Source organism: Panonychus citri, unplaced genomic scaffold (genome assembly GCF_014898815.1).
Source record: "Panonychus citri isolate SS breed McGregor unplaced genomic scaffold, ASM1489881v1 Contig00140, whole genome shotgun sequence".
NCBI lineage: Eukaryota > Metazoa > Arthropoda > Arachnida > Trombidiformes > Tetranychidae > Panonychus > Panonychus citri.
This window is the reverse complement of record NW_026515545.1, coordinates 1,790,334-1,816,268: the sequence shown is the minus strand read 5'-3', so window position 1 is coordinate 1,816,268 and position 25,935 is coordinate 1,790,334. Positions and strand designations below refer to the sequence as shown.

General features: G+C 28.5%; 3 protein-coding genes and 1 long non-coding RNA gene across 8 annotated transcripts in view; 3 read left to right on the top strand and 1 right to left on the bottom strand.

Moving 5' to 3' along the window:
- The first annotated feature begins 9,094 nt into the window (after positions 1-9,094).
- On the top strand, positions 9,095-11,336 carry LOC128394587 (F-box/LRR-repeat protein 15-like). Of its 2 annotated transcripts, XM_053354925.1 has the most exons (3): positions 9,100-9,802; positions 9,893-10,715; positions 10,910-11,336. In XM_053354925.1, exons 2-3 carry the CDS (start codon positions 9,961-9,963, stop codon positions 11,088-11,090), a joined length of 936 nt encoding a protein of 311 aa, XP_053210900.1. In that variant the 5' UTR covers positions 9,100-9,802; positions 9,893-9,960; the 3' UTR covers positions 11,091-11,336. The 2 variants fall into 2 exon arrangements, with proteins under 2 accessions (XP_053210899.1, XP_053210900.1); XM_053354924.1 differs by having other exon boundaries at positions 9,095-10,715.
- Positions 11,139-12,629, bottom strand: LOC128394588 (glutaredoxin-related protein 5, mitochondrial-like). Of its 3 annotated transcripts, none has more exons than XM_053354929.1 (3): positions 12,288-12,629; positions 11,828-12,070; positions 11,139-11,405 (listed from the first exon to the last, which is right to left on the bottom strand). In XM_053354929.1, exons 1-2 carry the CDS (start codon positions 12,486-12,488, stop codon positions 11,837-11,839), a joined length of 435 nt encoding a protein of 144 aa, XP_053210904.1. In that variant the 5' UTR covers positions 12,489-12,629; the 3' UTR covers positions 11,139-11,405; positions 11,828-11,836. The 3 variants fall into 3 exon arrangements, with proteins under 3 accessions (XP_053210904.1, XP_053210902.1, XP_053210903.1); XM_053354927.1 differs by having other exon boundaries at positions 11,875-12,070; XM_053354928.1 differs by having other exon boundaries at positions 11,139-12,070.
- A 17-nt stretch (positions 12,630-12,646) lies between these two features.
- LOC128394589 (uncharacterized) lies at positions 12,647-13,325 on the top strand. The gene is made up of 2 exons (XR_008326425.1): positions 12,647-12,799; positions 12,917-13,325. It is a non-coding gene; the product is annotated as an uncharacterized LOC128394589 (long non-coding RNA).
- A 2,421-nt stretch (positions 13,326-15,746) lies between these two features.
- LOC128394605 (eyes absent homolog 3-like) overlaps positions 15,747-25,935 on the top strand; it is a 44,862-nt gene continuing 34,673 nt past the window's right edge. The window contains exons 1-3 of one of the 2 annotated variants that reach the window (XM_053354950.1): positions 15,747-16,303; positions 25,000-25,134; positions 25,222-25,734. In XM_053354950.1, coding sequence (XP_053210925.1) covers positions 25,053-25,134; positions 25,222-25,734 — 595 coding nt within the window. In that variant the 5' untranslated portion in view covers positions 15,747-16,303; positions 25,000-25,052. The remainder of the gene's footprint in view (positions 16,304-24,999; positions 25,135-25,221; positions 25,735-25,935) is intronic. The other variant, XM_053354951.1, reaches the window with a different exon arrangement.

The following is a 25,935-nucleotide window of genomic DNA, read 5'->3' as shown; positions in this document are numbered from 1 at the left end:
TTAATAGTGTACATGAGATTTTGATAATTTTCAATTAACTTAAATATTTTGATTCTTCCTTCAATTTGATTGATATACTTATATGATGTTGTTGATTGTTAACAATCAAGGTCCAGAAAATGTGATTGTAATAAACAAAATGATCATCACGATATATAAATTTAAAAGATTGACTCTTTGATTATATTTACAATATCATCATCTTTATATTATTACAATTAATATAATCTGATTATTGCTTCAGGCAATTTACCCTTGAAAGGTCACTACAGGTCTTTGAGAGTTGATTGTTTTGATTGTTGAAATTGTTTTCACTTTTCATGATTAACATGAGGAAGGATTTGATTGTTATTATCATTGTTTTAAATGATTATTTGGTTAACTCTTATGTGAATAATTGAAATTAAGTGAATAATTAACTTTAATCATCATCATTTATATTTCCATCTTATTATTAATTTTCCCCATTTGAACCCATTATCTTAATTCTTAATCATAATCATTCAAAAATGTACATAATCATATTTACTCTGATAATCAAGGATTAACGATTAACGATTTAAATTATGTAACAATTTGGTAGATATTAAATTGTTGATGATGATAATTTCTTGTTAGTTAGTTAATCCAAGTTAATTGTTAACTTTTCCCTTTAATTTGAATATATTTTCATCGTCAAAATTGATTAAAGTGTTGTATTAAAATGATTGAAAAGAAAACTTTTTCTATCACAATTAAGTTAATCAATTTGATTACTTTTTCTCTAATGTAACAATTTAACAATTACTTTTATGCAAATGTCCATTTATTGTCTTATTATTAAATTTTCAATGTGAACAAAAGTGTGTTAATTAGTTTAATTAGCTTATAAATAATTGATTACTGTTAACAATTAATTTGATTGATAAGTTATTATGATATTTTAAATTCACACTTAATTGTTGATTGTAGACAGACAATCAATTTATTCATGCATCTCCAATCAACTTTAAAATGATTTAATCAACTTTCAAGTTAATCAGGATTGATAATTATCAATAAAAAATAATGATATTGAATTAATTTAATCTTGTTAATCTTGAGACTTGAGGCATGATTAATTGTTAACCATTAATTAATTGAGTTAACACTTTGCTGATAAACACAAGTTAATTGATTTCTGATAATCAAATTTAAGGTCACACACTTAAACAATTAATAAAAAGTTTGTTGTGATTAAACAAAAGGATTACTGATTAGTAAAGTCATAGACAATTAATAATAATAATCAGCTATAATTAAGTACATACGTACATGTGAATATGTAATGTTAATCATTTTAATTATCAAATTAAAGGTAAATCATATAATAAGAAACCAGGTAAGAGATACAACAATTGATCAGAATGATGCTAATTAACTGATTGACCCTTAAATCAACAGACAACCACCAACTGATTTAACAATAATACATGAACAATTTGCGAAAGCAAAAAGTTATTCATCTAAATGAACAAATCAAATTGTTAATTATCACACCCTGTTATTGGTATTATTATTAACTAATTGTTGTCGATTATTATAAATACAAGTTGTCTGATTGATGAAGTTATTAATACACTTCCTTGAAGATTAAAATTAGTTTTAAATTTGATGATACAGGTAAGTTTTATCAATGGAAAATGTTATCACTGAATTAATAATAACATGATGAAGATGGAGATGGAGATAAAGATGAGGATGAAGATGAAGATGATGATGATGTAAACACCTACAAACCTTTCACAATTAGAGTTAATTAGTGTGACCAGAAAAGAAAACAATTAAATCAAATCGCGATTGACTCATGATAAATAACAAAAAAGAAAACAAAAGATTATCATTTAGCTGTGATTTATTCATTTACTATCTAAAGTTAAGCATTTATTTATCGCTTTATTTGTTCATTAATCCGATTAGATTAATAATAATTATGATTAACATTTTCTTTCCATTAGATGAATGGTCATTTTTACAAGACAACGACAAAAAAAACTCTAATCCAAAGGTGTTAATCTTGATAATCTTGATTAGTGATAAAGTATTAGCATTGTTAACTAATCTTGTACCAACCAAGAAAAAGAAAACAAAAAGAATATAAAAAAATGGAAATGTTAATTAAAACTATTAACCGTTAATCCGGAAGTAAAATTTTGTATCTTCAGGTAGATGAAGATGATTATCTTGTTGTTTAATGGTAGTAGTTGGTAATAATTATCATTTATTGTTGTTTGTTTGTTATTGTCATGTTAAAATGATTATCATGTTGTTGATTTAATAGACAAACAAATACAATTTAATGTTTCAAATTCTTAACGGTTAATCAACAGGAATAACTGGAAACTTTTTTTACGATTCAAGGTTCAGGCCTGTTGATTAAATGAATTCATGATTTTTCTTGGTGATAAAATTGTATTGTTGTTATGTAGATTTTTTCATTTTTCTGTTGTTCATTTTTTACTCAATAAATTGAGCAGAAAAATTGAAATGAGAAAGTGAATGAATGAGTGAGAGAGAGCAGAGAGAGAGAGACAGTATTTATCTTCCTTCCTCTTTCAGGGTGTAATAGTAAAACTATCAACATGATGTAATGTTTGTTTCTTTCATGATGATGTTTGTCTTGGTTAATAATAATTAAGACATGAAATAACCAGAAATCAACAGGTTATCCGTTTAAAATTGATGCTATGGTCCATTGAATATTGGGCAAAATTCAGGTATCGAAACATGAAAAAGTTTCATTTCTCATTAAAAAGTTCAGTATAAGATTCATGATTGTTTCTCCAATTATACTTCAACAATACAGGGTATTATTAATAGGAGAGGGATTAAGATTAAAATGGTTAATTAGAGTTAGTGAAAGTTGTTTGGGATTGATGATAATCGCAAGAAAAGAGTAGAGAAAATGAAAGAAATCAATTGATTATCTCAATTCATTTACTATCAAATCGATAATCATTGTTTTCGGTTTTTCTTGATTAAATTGTTGATTAACTAATGATGATCTTTAATCAACTTGTTACCAGACAGATTAAGTTGTGTACAAATTGATTGCTACTGTTTAGCATTTCCTCATCTTGTTCAATTAAAATAATAATAAATCAGCTGATTGTTTTTCTTTGTTCATTCAAGGTTGATTGATTTAATTTTCTTGACTATTTGGTAAACTTTGGATCCTTGATAATCCCAAGGATTATCATGTTTACTTTTGTATTGTCTTTCTGATTGATTCAGGTAATAAACAAGAACAATTAAAAGCCATCATCATAATTAAACTACGGTAACTTCAATGTTAATTGTCCAATTAAATGAATGATTTTTTTTTTACACCAAAGCTCATCAAACAATCAAATGAAAGACTTGAAGTGTTTACAATTAGCGATTATCTTTGAATGATCTATTGGGTTAATCTCTTGGGTTAATCTCTTGAAGAGCTTGAGTTGGATCAATTTCAACTTGAGTCAATTAAGATTCTCATTCTGTATTCAAATTGACTCTCAAATTCTGGTCATTCTAATGAGTATGATTCTTGTCTTATTCATATCATGGTGAATTATATGTTGTAGGTGAGATGAACAAATTACACGCTAATTGTTTAGCCTTTAATTTTAATTAGTACTTTGTTTCAAGTTGATTGTAACGGTAAAAAGATTAACATACAACAACAATTACCTGTAATATGTTTGCTCTTTAAATGAATGAGGAAGAAAAGTGAAAGAAAAAAAGTTCGATACAAAATCATGATGATTCTCTGTTGTACTTTACTTTATTCGAATAAAATATTATCATCATTTATTATTAATTCGAAGAATTCACGAATTTTCTCCTTTTATTTTGTTCTATTTACGTTTATCCCTCTTCTTTTTTCCTTTCGAATATTTTGTTTTTCTCTCTTCTCTTTTATGACCTTTATCCACTTATTAGGTTTTTCTTTCAATGTTATTGTGATAAAAAGAGCTTATCCCATTCATTGATCATTCGACATTTATTATTCATCGGAAACGGAAAAAGAAAACTCATATAAAAAGGATAAGAAAAAAAAAGAAAGAATCTAAGATGGAAATGATGAAGAAAATTCTGTTAATTGGTGAAACAAGTGAATTCTCAATGAGATGAAGATAATAATGATAATGGAATTGGAATTGGAATGATAATAATAATAGAAAGCAAAGTTGTAATAAGAATATATTTTTTCACTTTCACCTGAGATATAAAAACATGAGGTTGAATCATGAAAAGTGAAAGTATATCATGTAATTCACTCAGAATTGAATTGAATCACGTTCATGATACTTTTTTTCACATTTCTCTTGGTTCTTAAATCTTATTTAATATTTAAAATTAATCAGTTTGATTGAGGATGATAATCATTTCCTTAGCCCTTAGGATAATTGCAACTATTATTACCAAGGATTATAACAGTAACCGATTAACTTTGCATCATTTTACAAGAGATTAACAATCAAGATATTATCATTAGCTAATTTCATGGTAATCTTTCAATCTTCCTCCGATAATATTGCTGATTAATTTGAAATTTTATCCAAATATTATCACCACCAAGATAAAGTCTAAAAGGTTTGCTTATCCATTGACCATTAGATTGACCATTAAGTGGTAATGGTGATGATTAGAGTTTCTATTTTTAGTATTTGATACAATTTACTTCCTGATGATCAAACTTGTCAACAGTTACTTTGAATGGTTTTCCTGTTTCCGTTTCTTGTTCATTCAATTGTTCACAATTCGTGAAAATATAACTAATGATAAATATTCAGGAACCACGATAAATATTGTAAGTGATTTCATCCCTAAAGAAAACCCTTATCCTCTCATTGAACCAGCATCTTAATCCATGAGATGATCCATTATTGTTACACTACTTTCATTAATCATCTCTCAATGGTTAACAATATGATTTCCTATCGATATCGAAACAATTTATTTCAGTTAATTGTTCTACTATCACTGTGATGATTAATTGTAATGTTAACATGATATTGGTGATGATTAATTATCAGCAGGATTTAAAGTTAATTATCATGAAATTTTTGTAAATGAATGAAAAATCAATTTGTATCTAATCAAAAGTAATTGTAAACTTATCTGGTGATTATTGTTCATTTACTAATCATTATTGATAATTTTTTGAAATTTATTGATTGGTTATTATTATTTATAAGATTATTTGAAATAATAGTAGTAATCAAAGGTACAATTAAGCTTAAAGAGCAAAAAAGATTAGATTATAAATCAATGTGATGGTTTAAAGTTGAATATCATGATTAGTGATTCAGTTAGATTGTTAATAAGATTTTACAATTACTACATTTAAGAGATTAATTTTTCATCTAATCAACTGTTTACAACGATATTCAATAGGTAATAACAATAATTAGATTCGAAGAGGCGAAAATGATTAATAAGAAAAGTTCTAATGGTTAATAAAAGAAGTTAAAAGTTATTAAAGACAAAAGGAGTAAATTAGTGATTAAGATTCGTAAGCGTCGTAATTAATGTCGTGACTTTTTAGTCTTAAAATCGAGAAATTGAGAGAGAGAGAGAGAGAGAGAGAGATCGAACCGTCTTCCAATTTACTCGAATGATACATTATTGAAATAACGATCATGACGATCGGTTAAAGATCATCTTTGACCTGAGACTTGTTATTGGATTGACCAGTTTTCGATTGTTGTTTCGTTAGAACTTTTCTTCGAAATCGTTACTGTGACGTTATTTTAATTAGACGGTTAGAACCTTGTTCAAGCTCGAGTCACGCTTACCTGGTATTAATTATTATTGTTCTTACCTTTTGATTGCAATTAGTTGCAATACTTTTTGAATTTGGTTAATCATTTTGCACGAACATGAAAAAAAAACATAAATTCACCTCGATATTGGTTCTTATATGTTGTCTAATCATTGGTACGCATCAATTTTTACTCATCAGTAAAGGTAAAAGATTAAGATGAGGATTAATCATCTTGGTGTGGTCATGTAATTGTATTATCTTGATTCAGTTGATGTTAATCTGCTGTTGGATTAACTTTGTGAAAATCAATGACAAACAATATCAATAATCAATGGAGATCTGGGTTACCGATGGTTGTTTAATTGTTCACAATTAACTTTCACCACAATATAAATAAGACATATTAAAGATTGCAGATGAAGATGAAGATGGATTAATCAAAAATTTATAAAAGATGATTAAAATAATTTAAATTAAATTGTTTTCCCTTTGCACTTGAATCTAGTTTAATTGCTGCTAATCCTAATCTCAATCCTAATCTTTTCATTAAGTTTCTAGGTCATTTGTTAATTGAAACCTTGACATGATCATCAAGTTGATTAGTTAATCTATCTTGTAAATCCAGAGGTGTATCAATCACAATCAACTTTAATCCATCTTAATTGAGCAAATGTTTCTGTTCACCTTTACAAGATGCAATTAATTAATCAGTTAAAACAATTAACAATCAAACAATTTCAAGGTAAAAGACACAATCATTTTGACTTAATCCAGTTAAAAAATATGAATCAATGGATTAAATGATTTACTGTTTAACTAGTGGCGAAAAAATTTCTCAAAATGGTTCATCAGTTTTAATTACAATCTAATTAAATTGGACAATTAACAAAAAAAAGTACATCAACTAATTAATTTACATGAAACTTACAATTAACTGTCACCTTGGATTATATAATTAAACGATTAACAATTATGATTAATTATCTAATTTGGTGTCAGGATTATAAAATCGGATGTGAATATTGACAAGAAAACTTTTTAATTAACAAATTTGGCGACAACAACAATTAAAACTAATTCAGTTTGGATAGAATTCTAATTGATTTGATTCAATTTAATTAACCTTATTAATCTATTAACTTGTTAATAGAAAGTGTTTTTTAATTGCCTCGCGATTATAACAATTAACACCTTTGATTGTCACTTTGATTTCATGTAAACAATTTACAATTAACTTTTTCTCTTCAGTTTAATTTGCTACTCTCTTGGACTCTTTTAATTGTTCCTAATTGACCTGGACAATTAACTATCTCATCTTTGAACTGGACAAACACACCAAGAGAAAATCATTTCTCATTGATGGATAATCGTTTGTCTGGTCACTTCTTAATCCCTCTTCTTAATTTTGTTCACAAACTGTACTTATTAACCTGTTATCCTTCATCTCGACAAATAAACTACTTCCCATGATCGTTAATCCTTAATTGTTACCTTGATGATCTTGATAATCAACAAGCTCTTCTCAAATATTGAATAACAGAATAAGATAATCCAATTCTAATCAAATTTGTACACTGATATCTCCTGCCTCCACTATTAATCCACTTTCATTCCCAATTAATTAACTATTAGATTAACGGTAAACTAATTGTTGACCCTTTTTTGAACATTGATTAGCCAATAATTAACAATTTGATTTGTTATTTGTAAATATCAGTGTTTTTGGTTATGTTGTTCACGAACAAAACTTTTTTGTTTCTGGTTCCGTGCTCAATACGTGTTTAATTAACCTAATTGTGTACTTGAAGTTTTGATTACTCTCAGTTGAGAGTTAATTTGTTTTACAATCAAACTCCTTCAATGGTCATCTCATCATGAAAGATCAATCAACAAATGAGAATCACTGACCAAAAGTATTACAAACTAATCATCAGGTAACAAGTAAAAATCAACAGAAAACAAGGTTTTCCAATTGATCATTTTTCTGTTTATTGTTGATTTTTTTTTCTCCTTCTTTTATTTATTTAATTGTTTCTCGTTGATTTGTCTTGATTATCGTATTATTATTATTTTAATTACTATTTCTACAATCAACTTAATCATAATCATAATCACCTATATAAAATTTAATTGTGTTAATTAGTCTAATCAACTGGTAATCAATCATCTTCAATGAGTTATATTGATAATGGTAAATTGATTTTTTTTTCATATCTAATTGTTGGTTTTACTTTATCATTTTGGTTGATTGTTATGAATTAATTAGCTGTTTGTTTGTTTATCATGATTAAAAGATAACCTTTGATTAACTTTAATTACTTTATTGTTTCATTAATTGTTGTTGTTGTTGTTGTTGTTTAAAAGTTAATCAAAGTTTTTCTCAAACAAAATTAATCCATTGATGATTAACTAATTGTTTATCATGTTCAATATTTTTACACTTTGATTACCTTGATTATTATTATGTTAACAATTTTGATAAGAAGTTAATTTTAATTGTAATAATAGTTGATAATTAGCTTAATTTATCAATATTAACTACTAATTGGCTTGATGTCATTTAGTAAATTAAAAACATTTACTCAAGCCTTGGTCTAATTGAATTAAAAGTAAAGACAAAGTTAATTAATCATTAATTACAATCTAATATGATCAAAGTTTTTCATGTGAATTAATTAACTTGTTAATTGTTACCATTGTCTTATGATTACAATGATTTTCATGGTTTTCGTGTTAATTGTTGTCATTGGAGATTAATTGTTATTCATAAATTGGCTCTTCAATGTGTAAACAAATTGTTTAAATTGTGAACAGAATCTAAAATTGATTAGATAACAATTAAAGGTCTCATTTAATTGCAACTGTAATCTGTAAATTTCCAGGTAACTAAACTCATAGACCTTAAACAAGGACAATTAAGGAAACGACAACAATTTAATGAAGTAGTTTAATTTCCTATCAACTAGGAAATGACAATAAGTTAATTGTTACAAATTTCACTTCACCTCATCAACATTTGTGAGCTTAATTGTTTCAAACAGTTTGATCAACTTAATTTTAATTATCGACTATCAGATAAACAATTTACTTCAGCTAAGTAAAGTTTTGTCTAGTTAATTTGGATAATCAATATAAATTAGTTACTATTACAATTAAGACTCAGAATTAATGTTAAAACAAAATAACAAAATCTTAATATTAACACTAATTGTTGGAAATCTTGGTAATCATAATGATGATCGTTAATCATCAATGTTAATCAGTTAAATTATTAATCTGAATAGTTTTCGAGTTGTATCTCAACCTCTTAATTGTTGTCATGTTTAAATCTGGAACTAAATAATAGATGGACATTCACCACCCACCAGAATATCACTCGAATTAATAGAATGACCAATTGATTGTGTAATCGAATCGATCGACTGGTCAAGCTCATTTGATCACAATTTCCATGAGTAAATTGAATGAATAAAGAGAACAGAAAAACTCGAGCAAACTCAATTCGAATTTGTTTCATTCTCTCTCTTCTCGAGATTTCGAATTGATATTATTTCAATTTCTTTTTTTGTACATTTACCATTTTCGAAGGTAACAAATCGTCATCACTGGAAAACATCAACAGAATCAACTCAATTTTCACCATAAACATGATAAATATTCGTGAGTCAGTTGATAAATATAATGATTGTCACCATTTTATTTAATCATCTCGTTGACAGATTAACCAAATTTAGCCAGAAATTGACTTTCTATTTACAATTTAATCCTCAATTAAAGTGAAACATTGTCTCTAATCATCAAGTGTCTTCAATAACAACAAATCATTTCAATTGTTTACATTAGTGATTAACTGATTCCTGATGACCTTTTAAACCACCAATCGACAATTAGTGATAATTTATAAATAAATATATATTCCTCGTTTTAATCCTTGACCATTGAAACAATTAACTGGTAAAATCAACTGGTTGATATCTATGGATATGATTAATCAATCCAATTGCTCATAACTGTTGTAAATATTGTAATTTGGTAATTATTATCTCGTTGATTTGAAATCCTTTTTTTTTACACTAATCAACAATCAATATTGATGGTAACAATCAAATTGAATCATGACAGAGCAATTAAAGGAGACAAATCAACAACTTGAAGTGACCAAAACAAGTGACCAAAACAAAACTCTGAAAATGACCAAAGAAAATGATCTAACTGCTGGTGAATTAACTAATCAACAAACTGTTGACAATTGTGATGGTGAAATTAATTGTTCCAAGCAATCAATTAACAATCTATTTACAATTCCATGGGATGATATTCTATTCCCATATATTTTGGATCGATTATCATGGAAGGATCTTTATCGATTAAGATCAGTTTCCCGTTCGATGTTAATGTTGATCAATGATTATTTTTCATCTCTATTGATGATTGATTTATCTCAATTGTCAAATCGTTTCACATCTCAAGCGTTTAACATTCTAACGGTTGATTGTTACAATTTACGGATTCTCAATCTATCCAATTGTAAATGGATTTCAAATGATCAATTACAAAATTTAATTGAACAAAATCCAAATTTAACTAGTTTAAATATCTCATCTTGTTTCGATGTGACAAACAATTGCCTTCAAAGACTCGCGGTCACTTGTAAGGGTCTTAAATCAATTGGATTAAAGGATTGCCATTGGATTAATGCGATCGCTGTTACACATTTGGTTATTAATTGTCCCAATTTGGAGGAAGTTGATTTAACCAGTTGCTGGGAGATTAGTGATGATGCTGCAATTGAGATGATCTTTCGTTGTACCAAATTAAGGCGATTGTCACTTTCCAAGATTTATGGAATCACAGATCGAGTTCTGTTGGCCCTTTCGTCGCACTCCAAGTATCTTGAATATCTCAATATCTCAGGGTGTTGGAGAGTAACTGATCATGGTGTTAGGTGAGAGAGAGAATAACAATTAATAGTAATTAACAAGGAAAATATGAAATTTTGTTTAATTAGAGTAAACAAAATTCTTACTCTAATGTTTTACATAAACAGACAAATGTTAATACTAAGACTAAATTGTTGTGATTGGATTGTTAATTTTGATTCCTCTTTTTGTCTTCTTTTTTTTCTCCTTAAATTAACAGAATGATTGGTGATTATTGTAACAATTTAAAGACGATTAAGGTTGGTGATTGTCGTGATGTTTCAGAGGAAAGTTTAACCTTTTTGAGGAGCAAAGGGATTAACGTTGATGTACCATTACCTCCAAGGCCTCGGATCAATCTATTCATTAGGAGTCTTGAGATGTTACGACCTCAAATGTGATCATATCGAATCTATTAATTTATCTACCGTATTTATAACAATTTAAAATTTTCGATGTAAACTGGACTTGACAATTTAATTCTTTTTCCTTCCTGTAAACAGCATTGGCACTTTTATCTTTGTCTTTATCCTTGGTTACTTTTCCTTTTTGATGATGATTCCTCTCTCCTGGTCATCTCTTTTCCTTTTTTTGTTTTGTTGGTTTCCACAAATTTAGAAATTAATTAAAATATATAACAGCTACAATTTGAGTCTAATTATGATACAATGAATTTCAATGAGCCTCAACAAGTCTCTTTCCTAATGGTAATTTATCTGAATACAATAAAAAGTAAACTTTGATTTAGTGGGAGATTTAGATTGATCTTTAAATCAAAATCACAATCGTTGGTTTGGTATTACAATTGTTGACTAAAACTACACAATTTATCAGGTTAAATAACTAAGTTTTTGGTTTGATTTGTTGATTTAACTTGATCAATTTTGATTTACTCAGTTTGGTATAGTTACAATTGCTATTTTGCAACATTTTTTTGAATATATATGAATCAAGATTATCTCTTTGATGAAAATATATATCAGAGAGATGAGGAAGAGAGATAATTGATTCTCTCTCTTTCTTTTGCTGTTTCGAGTACGAAGAAGGCAAAACAAAAAAGTAGTGAGCAAAATGGCCGATTGTAGAAACATGGATTTTGGCTCATCATAAATACACTAAGTGATAATTATAAACTAACAAGTAAATGTCATTGGGATTCTGTTTCACTTAAAGCTGATTTTATACCAATTGTTTTGAGCATATCAATTAGTTCACCAGTTTTGTGCATTTGAAGTATAATATCACATCCACCGACAAACTGTCCATTTATGTAGATTTGAGGTATAGTAGGCCAATTGGTGTAATCTTTAATCGCTTGTCTAAGATCCTCATCACTTAGAACGTCATGTGCATCATAATCAACTCCATGCATCCGAAGAACCTACGAGAAAGAAAACAAAAAGATATGATGGAAAAAGAGATGATGAGAAAAAGAAAAACAAAAGAACAAAGGGAAAAGAAAAGGGAAAGAAAAAAAAGAAAATGAAAAAAATTCTCTTTAGAATTTGGAAAGCAAAAAATTATTCTTAAAGGAGAAATTTCTTAGAGATGGGAGGACATTAATTATTCTTAATGATTACGTGACAAATTATCTTTACCTGAGTAACAGCATTTGAGAAACCACATCTAGGAGCATTTGGAACTCCTTTCATGAAAACAACAACCTTATTAGATGAAACCATTTTATCAAGTTTCTCCTTCCATTCGGGACTAGTTGAAAATAAAGCATTGAATTGGGTTCGGGAGATACTGGTCGGTACTCGACTCGCTGTTCTGATAAAAGATGAAAGTAGAGACATAATGGAACAATTGTCAAGTCAATCAACGAAAAATTAACATCAACTAAAATGGACAATTAAATTATCACAATCAAGGAGATAATAAATATTCAAACAATTTAAGACGAAATCTTTTCAACACATTTGTTGCCAAAGAGAAAAAATATCGATTCCATTTGAGTCCAATCCGAATATCGAATCCAAACCGAGTAGAATTTCTCTCATCGTATTATATGAACGATCCCTTTTTCAGAGAATTGATTTTTCTTTCAATTGTTTTGAATTAGATTTAATTGTTTTCGTTCAATTTGTTTCTGGACAATTAATTAAACGTGAGTATTTTAAATGGATTATTTGAACTGCGCTATTTGTTGATTGATTGAGATTTAAACTCTTTGGTTACTGTGGATTAATATTTGACCTTTTTTTTGGTTCTTTTTGTCATGTAGGTTATCCCAATGTCATTGATTGGTAAGGAGATGATGAGACGAGGTCTCAATTTAGTTCCAATGGTTAGTCGACATCAACAGACTCGAGGAAAGAAACGATTATTACCCATTTTTAGTGAGAAATTACTCTGGCCTGCGATACCTATTATTGGATTGGCTTTCTATTCAATGTGGTTTGTTAGGCCTTCAGAAATTTATGAAGATTATCGAGCTGATATGGAGCCATTGCTAACCTTAAGGGAAAAAAATTTGAATAGATTAGTAATTTAACTAAAAAAAAAACCTCGCTTTAATTTCATCAATTTCATTTTTGTTTCTTCTTCTTTTTAGAAATTGCGAAGATTAATTGTCAATATAATATAAATGTTGATTAAATTAGAAAATTAAAACATCAAACTTGTATAAATAAGTTAAAATGTCTACATTTATTTTATTGTTCTCTTTTTACCTTTTAATTTGAATCTTGACAAGTTGAAGTGTTCTTATTTCTACACAATTTTACACAGACTCTAAATTCTCAAATCATAGAAATTAAGGGTACACATTTAATATTCGATTACCTCTCCATGAGGGAAAAATGCTCGAGGAAAAATAAACCAAAAAGCAGTTATAAATGTAATGTAAAGAGTAGCATAAATTACGATTGATCTAACAAGCCAGATTAGTCTTCTTCTTTCAACTTCTGGTGGTTCCTTAACTTTACGAAGATTCTCCAAAGCAGGGAAGGTCATTCTATCAAATCCAGTGGTAGTAGTAGAAGATCGTTGAGCCCCTCGCACTTGTAATCGAGTAATAACCGAAGTAAAATTAAGACTTCGCCTCAGAATTTGTCTTGTTAACATTGATGATAACATGATAACCTAAACCAAAAGAAATAGAAAAGAGATTAAGAAAACAATCAAAGTTAACCAACCATAATCAGAACAAAGTTTCAACGGAGACAATTAACACAATCAAATCCTAAAAATAACCAAATTATCGAAAGAATTTACTAACCTTTAATTAATTAAATTCGTAAACAATTAAACCAAAACAAAATCTAGAAAGAGAAAAATGTAAACAAAATGAAAAAAAATTCTCAGGGACCATCACCGAATTTCAACTTGTAACGTTCGGATTTTGATCAATTTTTTTGTTCCAAAATGAAATTTGATTAATTGTTACTCTTAATTATCACTTTACGATCAGTTTATGGGTCTATCTGGTCATCGATTGATGATCTTTGAAACAAATGAAATGTGATATTTAAAAGGGAGAAAAATAAACAAAGAGTCAAAATCGATGATCCCATTGAGCGGAAAATTTGAAATTCTCATCCAATGGTTTCCAATTTCTGCGAATTTTTTGTTTTCTCCTCGACAATGCAAAAGAAAAAAAAATTTCGATGAAAAAAAGAGATAAAATTAACTCCTTATCTTACCTTTCCATCTCTCATCATCACTTCTTCCCAATAATCTTACCTGTCTTCACCTTTATTGTTATCTTTATCTTCATCATCAATATCGTTATCATATTTTTCTCTTCTTTCTATTTACCTTCTGTCTTCCTTTTGTTTCTTTCTCATCCTCATCATCTAATGTATCTTCTTCTTTCATTATTATCATTATCATCTTCTTGTTAATCCTATTCTCTTATTCCATTGTCATTATATTTTCTTCTTCTTCTCATTTGGTTATTTAAAGGTCAATAAGAAAAAGAGAAAAGAGAAAATCAATATTATCAAGACGTAACTTTTTCATCTTTATCTTCATCCTCTCTCCCTCTTTCTCCTCATCCTCATCCTCATCCTCATCATTATCATCACCAAGATCCTCCCAAAATAACAACCTCCCTGTCATCAATTTCACCTTTAAAATATTACATTACAATCAAACCTTTTTCTTACATCATTTTCAATCATTTCCTTTTAATCATCACCAAACAATTAAACTTTAATCTAATTGATCATCATCATCATCAACAAATCCAATTAGATGATAAAAATGATGAAATTGTTTCCTAAAATTAACTCAGCTCCTTATGATGATTGAATCAATTGTTCAAAAAAAGTAATCACAACCCTCTAATTACAAAGACTAATTAACAAGATCTAATTGTTAACAACAAATTAGACTATTTTCAATTTAAAATATAAACAATTAACTTGACTACTCAAATTATTGACAAAAATGAAACATTATTTCAAATTGGAGACAATTAATAAATCAAATTGCAAACAAAAATCATCAAAAACAACCAACTAATTGTAATTAATTGTAATTAAAAACTTTAACCTTAACATTAACTTTAATTTAAATTGATGATGAGTTAATGTTTAATGATGTTGACAAATAAAAAACAAAATCAACAAAAATAATAAAATAATAATAATAATCAAGAAAATTAATTGTAATTGTGTCATTAGGATGAAATGGAGGCCAAATCAATTGAAATTGATATGAAATATAGATGAAGGGGAGGAGGAAGATGAAAATGATGAGGATGATAAGATTGATGATGAAAAACAAAAGCATCAATGTTAATTCAATTGAATTGAGTTTGATCATGATTAACATGATAAACAGAATAATAATAATAACAAAGTTTCCTCCCATCTCGAAGGAATCAGTTGATCTGATTGGTTACGAGGCGGATTACCTGTACATTTAAACTCCACCTCAAGCCTAAGATTAAGACGCATTCTCATCATCCCTCATCCCTCATCCTCCATCATCATCATCATCATCATCATCAGTTGATAATAATAATAATTTATCTCCACCTCCTCCTCCTCTTTCAAGCTAAAAGCATCAGCATCTCCTCCTCCTTTCTTGGTAACGGAATAGTAGATTATCATTATTATGATTAACAAGAAAAACTAAACAACAACAATTTATATTAATTGTAATTACAATCATAATCTGTGTCTCTCTCTCTCTCTGTGAGTTGTGTCTCTCTCGCTCTCTCATCTTCATCCGGATAATCAATCAACAATCAAATCACTTTTAATTATCATCTTCATTAACAACATTAACATTCAATTGTTTTCCTTTTAAATTTATTTAATCGTAATTGTTTTATTAATTGTTCATCATCATCATCATCTTCATCATCTTCATCATGATTATCATCAATTTAATCCTTTCACTTTAATCAAGGTGGTTTACTAATCATGTTTAGTTACATTTATATTGATTAACTTAATTGTTTTCTTTTTATATTTTTTAATTTACTCATCTAAGGATAATTTTGTTTAATTGTGTTCATTGTGTGTGTGATCGTGAAGTTAATTAACAATCAACAATAAATATATATCACCAATGGACCAACAACAATAATCAAATCAAAAGGATTATCAATAAGATTGAAAAATTAAATTTAAATTGTTCCCAATTGCAATATAAAAAGGTAAGTTCAATCAATTCAATCTAATAATTAAATTCAGTTCAATTCAATTGTCTAAATTTCCTCTAATCATCATCCGATTTATATATTGAAATGATCAAATCAAATTGATAAATTTCCAATATTAAGTGATTACAATCCAGTTTGGTTAACCACCAATATTGAAGATAACTGAGTAACAATTAACTAATAAATCTTACAATTTGTATGATCCAAGATGATGATGACGATAACATTGTTGATTGTGATTTATTATCATAGGAAAATTAAACAGAAGTGGTTTTCCTCTTGATTGTGATTAATATAGTTAATAAAACGCCCTCGAAAATGTTAATAACAATCAATAAGGTGGGTAAAAACTGTTAACAATTACGAGAAATTGTGAATTAACGATCATAATCAATAACAATCTTAATCAACAACAATCAACAAAGGTGATGGAGAGGAAAAGTAGAATCTCTTGTTAGTTAATTCAAATTGTCGAAACTTTTTTTCCACCACAACCATTCAATTCAATGTAAACCTTACCCACCCCACCCTCTGCCCTCTGCCTCCTCTCCTCCTCTTGATATATCAGTTATATTACAAACTAACATTATTATTGAATATACTTCCTAAATCAATCAATCTTACAATATAATAATTTCGTAATAGTTACTAGTTGAATATGAAGTGGAAGAGAAAAAAAAACTAGAGCAACTTTTCAATTTGAATTTTGCTCTCTTTTTTAACACTCTCTTCCTTTTCATCTTCATCTCTCTTTTTTATTTCTCTCTCTCTCTCTCTCTCTCGATCGACATCATCTTGACGATAATGGAGCCTCTTCGAGGTTTGACCTCTAAACTTGAAAATGTTAAGGGTTCACCTTGTGTATTTATGTTATTCTAACAAAGAAAAACACTCGTGTTATAATCTTATCATCTTGTTCGAGGGAAAAATGTTCCAATAGTTGTTTTTTTTTGCTTCTTTGAGTACGTGAAAAAACGCGTGTTAACATTAGTACATTAGCTGTTGTGACTCCTCTTCTCACGGATTTTAGTACATCATAATCATCATCAATTGTCATCTCTTTTACACAAGTATCATTGTGATAATTTTATGTCATATTTAAAATTCTTGATTAACTTCACTTTCCAACTAATTTAGATTTTCTGAAGAAAAAAAAAACTTTTCGGATTAACAGATTAATCTGTTGGCAGATTATAATATTACATGGTGGTGATGCGGTGATAATGGGAGATGGAGGGAATGTTAAATCATATAAGTTAATTGTTTTCAATTTTTTCTACTCTTTTAGTATTATCATCATATTGATAATTTTGTAATTCTCGTGGCTTGATAGCAATCAATTGCATGTAATAATCACAGGGATGGAGAAAGAGAGAGAGAGAGATCAGTGAGCTGAAGACCGAGGAGGAGAGATGATCGAGCTGTGAGAGACCAGAGTGAGAGGGTGGCTTTTTAAGGAGGGAGGGAAAGATGTCAATGAGTGTTTGATATTTAACAATAGGGAGAAAGCATTGAATTTACATTATGGACAGAAAAAGACGTGAGCCTTTAAAATGAATCTCGCAACAATATGAATTCAAATTTAAGGCGTTGTTACACACTTTTTGTGATAACAATACAATACAACAAATATCCGTTCTTAATGTCGTCTTTTTCTGGTGGCCTTTTGTGGCCTTTTTAAGGTCATTATACAAACACACACACACACACTCGACAAGAAAGCAAAACAAACCTTATTGAAAGAGGACTGGAAAAGACTCCAATCGAACTGACAAAATGATCAATATTTTGACTGGAATAATTTTCCCCAATACATTTGATTCAATTAGTAGAAAATTAGATGAAAATTTGTTTCACTAATCATGATTATCGTTGATTTATCATTGTAATTATCGTCAATGTGACAGGAAGCCACGTGATTATATTTCCTGATGATGAACATGATGATAATTATAGTTAAGATGGATAAGAATGACTGGAATGTTTTTTTCCTCATTTTCCTTAAAATTCATTATGATTAAAAGATGAAGATGATGAGCAGAAGCATCAGTTAATCTTGATACTAATCTTAATCATCTTTATCAACTTTATCTTCCTCATATAACTATTATAAATATCATCATCATCATCATCTTGTTGTTGTTGTTGTTGGCAAGATTAGTTAACTGCGAGAAGTCAAAATATATAAGATGATTATGGTAACTAGATTTTAGCTTCATCTCGATTGTTGATGTTGATTAGAACTTTTTTTCTCTTTAAGTAGCCCTCAAGCTCGTTACACGTACTCAATGATTATTTTGATCATTTCCTCCTTAAGAAGCTCAACCCACCCCACCCTCAACCTCCTACTCTTGTTACACTTTTCCTAAGATAATCAAGTTGATGTTAATCTTTTTTCTATGTTTAAAGTTAATTGTTACAATTTTTTCTGTTATAATGTTGTCCATTTATGCTAATCTACTGATTAGAGTCTGATTGTGATGGACAATTAAAAGTTATCACTCTGTTCGCATCACAACAATTAATTGTCTCTTCGGCTGTTAAACAACATTACAAGAGTTGAAGTGTTAACAAATTACTGTTAACACCAACATCTTTTAATCCCAATTAACTTGAATCTTTTCTTTGCCGTGTTTTTGTTGTTAACAGTTGATCATTTACAAGCTTTACTTTTAACTAAATTGTTTCAATTAGTAATTTAATTGTTTTTCCAACACCAATAGTCTATGTTAAATAATTGCAATTACACTTCGAGATTACTTTAGTCTCTTTCTCCAGTCAAATCCAATAGAAAATCAAAAGTACATTTAGTTGATTGTGGAAGGAAAAAAAATTGTACTGACCATTGTTGTTGTTTAAGATGCTTTTTGTCCAGTTAAGTGGCCTCATCTTAACCCCACCTTTTGACTCTTAACACGGTCAAGTGATGCAGTTTTGTCATCTCTCTCTCTCTCTCTCTCTCTCTCTCAAGATGAAGATAGAAATCACAATAAAGTAAATAAACGGAAGATGCTTTTGAGATTTTGAAAGAAAACAACATCAGCACATTAAAACCATTGAAAAAAATGCAATCGTAATTGTACCAAACCCTTAACAGGAACAATTAATATTTACAAATGCTAATTAAACAGTAAATTTATAAAATATTCAATAGTTTAATCATCAGAAAAAGATGAAGATGGAAAAGCAAAATTTTCGATGTTTTTCTTTTAAATCAACATTGGTTTCTTTTCATCATTTTGATTCCTCTTTTTTTACTCATCATCTTCTTGTTCATCTTTTTGTTCACTTTTGGCATTAGACAGATGAAGAGCAGAGAGAGAGAGAGAGAGAGAGAGAGAGAGAGAGAGAGAGAGAGAGAGAGAGAGAGAGAGAGAGATGATAATGAAGATAAAAACGGAAGCATTAGTAAAGTCTTAGGTCTTCATTGTTCCCTCCCTGATGTAACCCCTGATGTGTTTATGTTTGGTGACTTGAAAGAGTCTTCATCTCACCAATAACCCGATTCTTGTGCTTCTCCTTTTTATCGATGTAAACATTGGAAAGTGAATGTTATTGTTATATGAAAATATCGCAAACTAAATAATAATGATAAAGATATTTTATTGTTAGATTATCATCTTGATCTGAATCAATTGTTATTACTTTTTTTCTTCTTCTTCAATTGAACAGCACTAGTCCGATGCTCGATCTATGTAGATGATAATAATAATGCTACAACTCGGGCACACGAAGGATCAAGATTTAGATCCATAGACTTTAATATGTAATAAGAAAAGGAAGAGATGAAAAAAAAATGAGCAAAAAAGTAAAAGACCAACATAAGATGCGTTTTAAGATGAAGATAAATGTAAAATTCAACCTATATTGCAATGAATACCCTCCACCTTTGGACAGCATTTACATTGAATTATATATGAAATTCAATTGTTATCATTTTCGATGATAATTGTAACAATAATTTTCGAAAGTGAACCTTGAGAGAGAGAGAGAGAGAGAGAGAGAGAGAGAGAGAGAGAGAGAGAGAGAGAGAGAGAGTATGAACAAAGTATTATTATCATTTGAATAATAATGATGATGATGATAAGAGGAACGGGAAATGATGCTAGTTGCGTATCTCCATCTATTGTAATGAGGTTTTTACCTGAGAGTTGGATAATATTATTACCTAGGTTACAATTGTCTCTCTCTCACTCTGTGGGTTTTCATGTTTTCCATCTTGTGGGAGTGATGATGTTAAGATGTGAAGGAGGAAGAAGATGAAGTTTAGATGATGATGAAAATGACAATATGTGCATCGATTAGGAAAAAGAAGAAGAAGAAAAAGTTTTTCAACAAGATTTTCTTTTATTTTGGATAATATTTTTTTATAGGTTAACCTTAATATTATCTTGAGCATCCCTACATCTTCATCCATTTTATCATCACCCTCATCATCTGAACTTCATCCCCTTGAATTCAGATTCTATATCCTGTATTATTCCTATATAAGTAATTTGGTTTCCAAAGAAAAAGAAAGAAAAAAGTTTTTTTTTTGTTCTTTCACTGATTCAAATGATTCATCTCAATGAATTTTCATCTCAATCAATGAATGGTTGTAATCATGATGATGATTAGCTTGATTGTTTACCTTATTTCTTGTTTGATGATGATAATGGTGAAAATATTTCCACATCATCTTAAAATAATGATGATAAGATGAAATATTTTCTTGTTCAATTTTTTTTTCTTTTTCTCTTCAAGAATCTTGTTGAAGATGTTGATAAAAAAAACATACAAATGAATTTCTCTTCATTGTAAACAAGTTGTTGTTGATGATGATGATGATTGAAAGACACTGGATGATAAGGTAAGAAAGAGAATGGTCAAGATGATGATGAGTTTTTTTTACTTCTTTGTTGATGGTCAAGAAGAAAAATCTGTTGACACTATCAACAGATATTATCTCAATGAATATGTCACCTTAAAGGTAAAAACCATCATCATGATTCTGAATACATTTCAATCTCCATTGAAGAACAATTGTTTTTTTCTTTCTCTCTCTCAGTTGGATAGAGAGAGAGAGAGAGAGAGAGAGAGAGAGAGAGAGAGAGAGAGAGAGAGAGAGGGAGAGTGACCCATGTTGTCGTTTCTTGTTATTGTCAACATATTGGTCTCAACTTTTGACCATTGGTCAGTTATTTAACTTTCTTTTTCTCAAAGGTATCTAAATGTTTAACCTTTTTTCTTGGTCAAATGTTACTCTATCAAACGTTTTCTTGTCATATTTTTAAGGTGATAACCATCAGCAAGTCAAGTAATTGCAATCTAAAAGATGATGATTACGATAATGATGATGATAATGATGACAAAAGGGGTTCTCCTTTCTTTTACCTCTTTCTTTTTGCTTACAATTGGGTGAAACCTTTACCGTTTATATTGATAAACCTTTTCTCTCTTCCCTTGAAAGTTGTTTACTCTTCCTCATCCTTATCATCCCTCATCTTCCTCCTTCTCCTTCTCCTCCTCCTCCTCTCCATCCTTTTTGAGGTAATGGAGACACAATCTAATTGGAATGGTCATTTTTGACCCTTTCCCTTTTTCATGTTTTTACCTTGACCATAAACAAATAATAGGAAAAGGAAACCATTGAAAAAAAAGAGTAGCCCTTTACCTCCCTTTGTACTTAAACATCAACTGACCCTTCAAACCTTTTCATCTTCACTGGTCATTGTTATTTTTACTTAGATAAATATCTTTCCATGGGTTCTTTTCATTATTTATCATTATGATTAACATGATTATCAATTATTAGCTTTACTATTATCACAATTGTACACACAATCAATTGTAATCAAACATTAAATTGCTTCATTTAGTTTAGGTCAATCTTTCAACCGATTTACACACTGACCACTCACTTTACCTCTTAGTTATTGAGTAACTTTCCCAAATGTAAATAATAAACATAATAGTTTTGTTGTTAATTGTTAAATCAACTTTTCAAATCGTCAATTAAGTGAGTAATTAAATGATCCATGGTAATAGTAATGATAATAAGATTTTCATTAATGATTTCAAATTAGATTACAAGTTTTTAAAGGTTTAGGTTTCTTGAGAATAGTTTGAATTTCAAATTGATTAAAGTAAATTAATTGTTGTTGTCTTGTCTTAATCATTTGTTGTCTCCTTACAATTCATTCATTCATCATCTTTAAAGGTAAATGATGATAATGATGATGATAATTGATGATATAATATGAATATATCTGTTACTTTCATGTTTCATTGTTATATAAAACCATTTGATGAGTAATTCATTGATGAGAATTGATAATTTGATGGTTTCCGGTGTCAGTTGCTGATAACCTGTAGATAAAGTTAAAATATCACATTTCATTTCTTCATTTTTTGTTATCATCATCATCCTCATCTTCATCTTCATCATTATCATCAGCATCTTTACTTACATCATTCAAATAATACAATGATAATACACTGATGATGATGATCATCATCATCATTATCATTATCTTCATTATAACTTGACGTTGATCCAAGTTTTATTGTTGATGATGATGATGAAAATATTTAGACAATTAATAATTTCTACTGTTGATTATTGTTGATTAATTTTCTCGTTAATTGTTGACTGATTTTGTTCACTTTGTTTCAGTTACCTTGTATTACCTATGCGTGTGTTTGTCTTGATTGTGATTTGTTATTTTCAAGGTTAAATTGTTTCAATCTGTGTTTTGCTTTCTATTAATTGCTGGTTTGTTGATTTGGTTGTGTTTGATTGTTGTGATTGGAAATTGTTGCCAGTCATTCATTGATTAACAGTTGATTGTTTAATAATCAAAAACTGATTATGTTTTAACTCACGTAAGAATCAAGAATCAGTGGAAAAAGATTCCTGTTCAAATCTTGGAATCAAATTTCAATTCTGGTTCATTTTAAAGTCTAAATTAACTTACCAATTGGTTAGAATAATTTTTTTTTTCTCTCCCTTCGAAATGATTATTTTTCTCTCTCTTAATTAACAATCAATAATCACAATCAATCATTTAACTTTCATCATCTCATCAACCTGAGATCAACGATAATCATCACAATCGGTAGGAAGAAATTTAATCCAGTTCCGGAAAGATCTTAACAATTAACCTTGAAAAGAAAAAGTTTTTCGTTTTTCTCAATGACAAAATTTCCCCCAACACATTACAAACAATTAAGATTATTTGTTAAAACAATTAACCTTTTAATTGTTGATAAGTTTCATTTAATTTACCAATCCATTTTAATTTGTCTACTGTTAATTAAACCGTTAACCCATTAAAAGCTCATAAACAATTAACTAGATCGAGATGTTTAAAATATTATTTATAACTTTCATTTTATTTTCACCTCGAAACAAAAAAAGTTTTTAATTACAAATCCGAGACAATTAGTTAATTGCTTTTCTAATCATAAGCTTGGTAATAATGATTTTCCATCATTTCTGTTTTCTAATATTTAATTGTGATTTAAATTTAAATACGGAAGCAAAAAAAGGTAAATAAAAAGCAACCACAACTCGAAACAATTAATAATATTAATCATAATTAACATTTAATTGCCATTGACCTGAGACTTTAATTTAATGGTTGATTGTTTGTAAACAATTTAAATTGTTTTGTACAAATTCAAATGTTAAATTGGCCAGATTATCATTCATTTGTTAATTGTGATCATTAATCGTTGATCATAATCTATAAATAAATCACAAACTCATTGTTTTATTAGCTTAATTTACTTCCTTAATTTAGTTTAAATTAACTCTCATGGGAAAGTAAATAACATAGAGAAAAAAGCAAAATTTGGTTGATTAGAATTTATTTTTTCTTCTCAACAATCAGTTGATTGTTTGTTTTCATCAACCTTTTTTTTTCTTGGGTTATTATGATTAACCGTTATGATCATTACCATGATTGTTATTATTGATTAGTATGATCCAATTTCAATTCCTAATTCACATGATTAACTTGATTAACTCTCAATCTCTCCTGAGATGATTACACTTTTTCCTACTTTTTTTGTGATCATTTGGTTTTAAAGTGATTTAATTTGATTTGATTTACTGTTTGACAAACAGATTATAATCAAATTGTTAGCTATTAACACTTCATCAATGGTGATGATGATTAAATTAGGCTTATGGAGGTTTTGATTTTGATTGATTAGTAGGCGGTTGATTGTTAAACTTTTATCATCCTTTTAATTTGATTGTTTGATCAGCATTAATAACAATGGTTACAGTTAATTTAGCTTTGCAATAACCTCTCTCTTGTATCAATTGCAATTAATTTTAATTGGCTAAAATTTACCAGTATTTTTGTGCATTAATTGCTTGCACAATCAAGTTGATTCAATTCATATTCAAAGTAATTAACGTAAAGTAATTTAAATGATCAAAAATGAACAGAATCTGATTTTTTTTTTCATTAAATCCTTCTTACTATTTATAATATTTTAATTACTGTTTTAATTGTTTGCAATTAATATAACGGAAGTGATTTAATTAGCTGAGTTTAAAGGTTAATTGTTAACAAAATCTAAGTAATCATAATGGAGAGTAAGATTAGTTTAATGATGAAGGGATAAAATTGAGACAATTGAATTAATCGTAATGAAAATTAACCAAATCACTATTTATCTTTACAACAATTTATTAGGTAAATTGTTTTTGCTTTTCGTTAATTGTTAACAATCAATAATCAGTATTGAAATGGCAAGTACAACAACTTCACAAGGAGCAACAAATTTCACTAATTACTGGCCAACAATGATTCCTTCAGAGGACAATTCAGGTAATGAGAACACAATTAAATTGATTGTCAAACAAAGTGAAACAATTAGTAAATTGTAAATCTATTTTTCTTCTCAATTCTCGAAAGGTTTTAATTCACCAAATGTTAACAGTTCAACGACTAATCAAAGTTTAACTAATTGTCAACAAGCGGCCGCAAGTTTTGATTATGGTCACAGCGCTTATTCAACGGGATCAACTGGTTATCCTGGTTCATATTATTCAGTTGGTTCGGGTTCACATCATCACTATGGGTCAGTTGGTTCAACCTCGGCTGGGGCCACTTTGTATCAACAATTAACTTCAGGTTCGGCTATGGCTCAATTAATTTCATGGGATCAACAAACATCATCATCAGCAATTGATGATGATTGTTTAAACCCAACCAACAACAACACAACCACAACCACAACCACCAACAATCAGAATAATAATAATAATAATAGTAAATCATCAACTAAATTAACATCATCATCAACAGCAATTAAGAAAAATTGTCATTATCCTTTAAGTGAATCAGCTTATCATTCACATTTTGATTCAAGTTCATCATCTAAGGTTGATTTACTTCATCATCATTCAAATTCATCATCAAAAAAAGGTAACAATTAACATCAAATTCACCATAATAGTTAATCAAAACAACAAAAACAAAACTACAATTAACAACAACAACAATCCAATCCAATACAATCCAATATATATTATATATCAAATTGTAGTGATTAGTTTAAATAACAATCAATCTGCAATTTGCAAGAAAAAAATCATTGATTAACTTAAGATGATTGTTGTTATATTT

Excerpts from the sequence above, each read along its gene's own strand:
- LOC128394588 (XM_053354927.1), bottom strand. The coding sequence starts at position 12,488 with ATGTCTCTACTTTCATCTTTTATCAGAACAGCGAGTCGAGTACCGACC. Across the intron at positions 12,071-12,287 it reads TCTCAAATGCTGTTACTCAG|GTTCTTCGGATGCATGGAGT; the intron begins GTAAAGATAATT and ends TCTTTCTCGTAG. Across the intron at positions 11,406-11,874 it reads TGATATGCTCAAAACAATTG|ATAAATTACCATTAGGAAAG; the intron begins GTATAAAATCAG and ends TATTGTATTCAG.
- LOC128394587 (XM_053354924.1), top strand. The coding sequence starts at position 9,886 with ATGACAGAGCAATTAAAGGAGACAAATCAACAACTTGAAGTGACCAAA. Across the intron at positions 10,716-10,909 it reads GTAACTGATCATGGTGTTAG|AATGATTGGTGATTATTGTA; the intron begins GTGAGAGAGAGA and ends TTAAATTAACAG.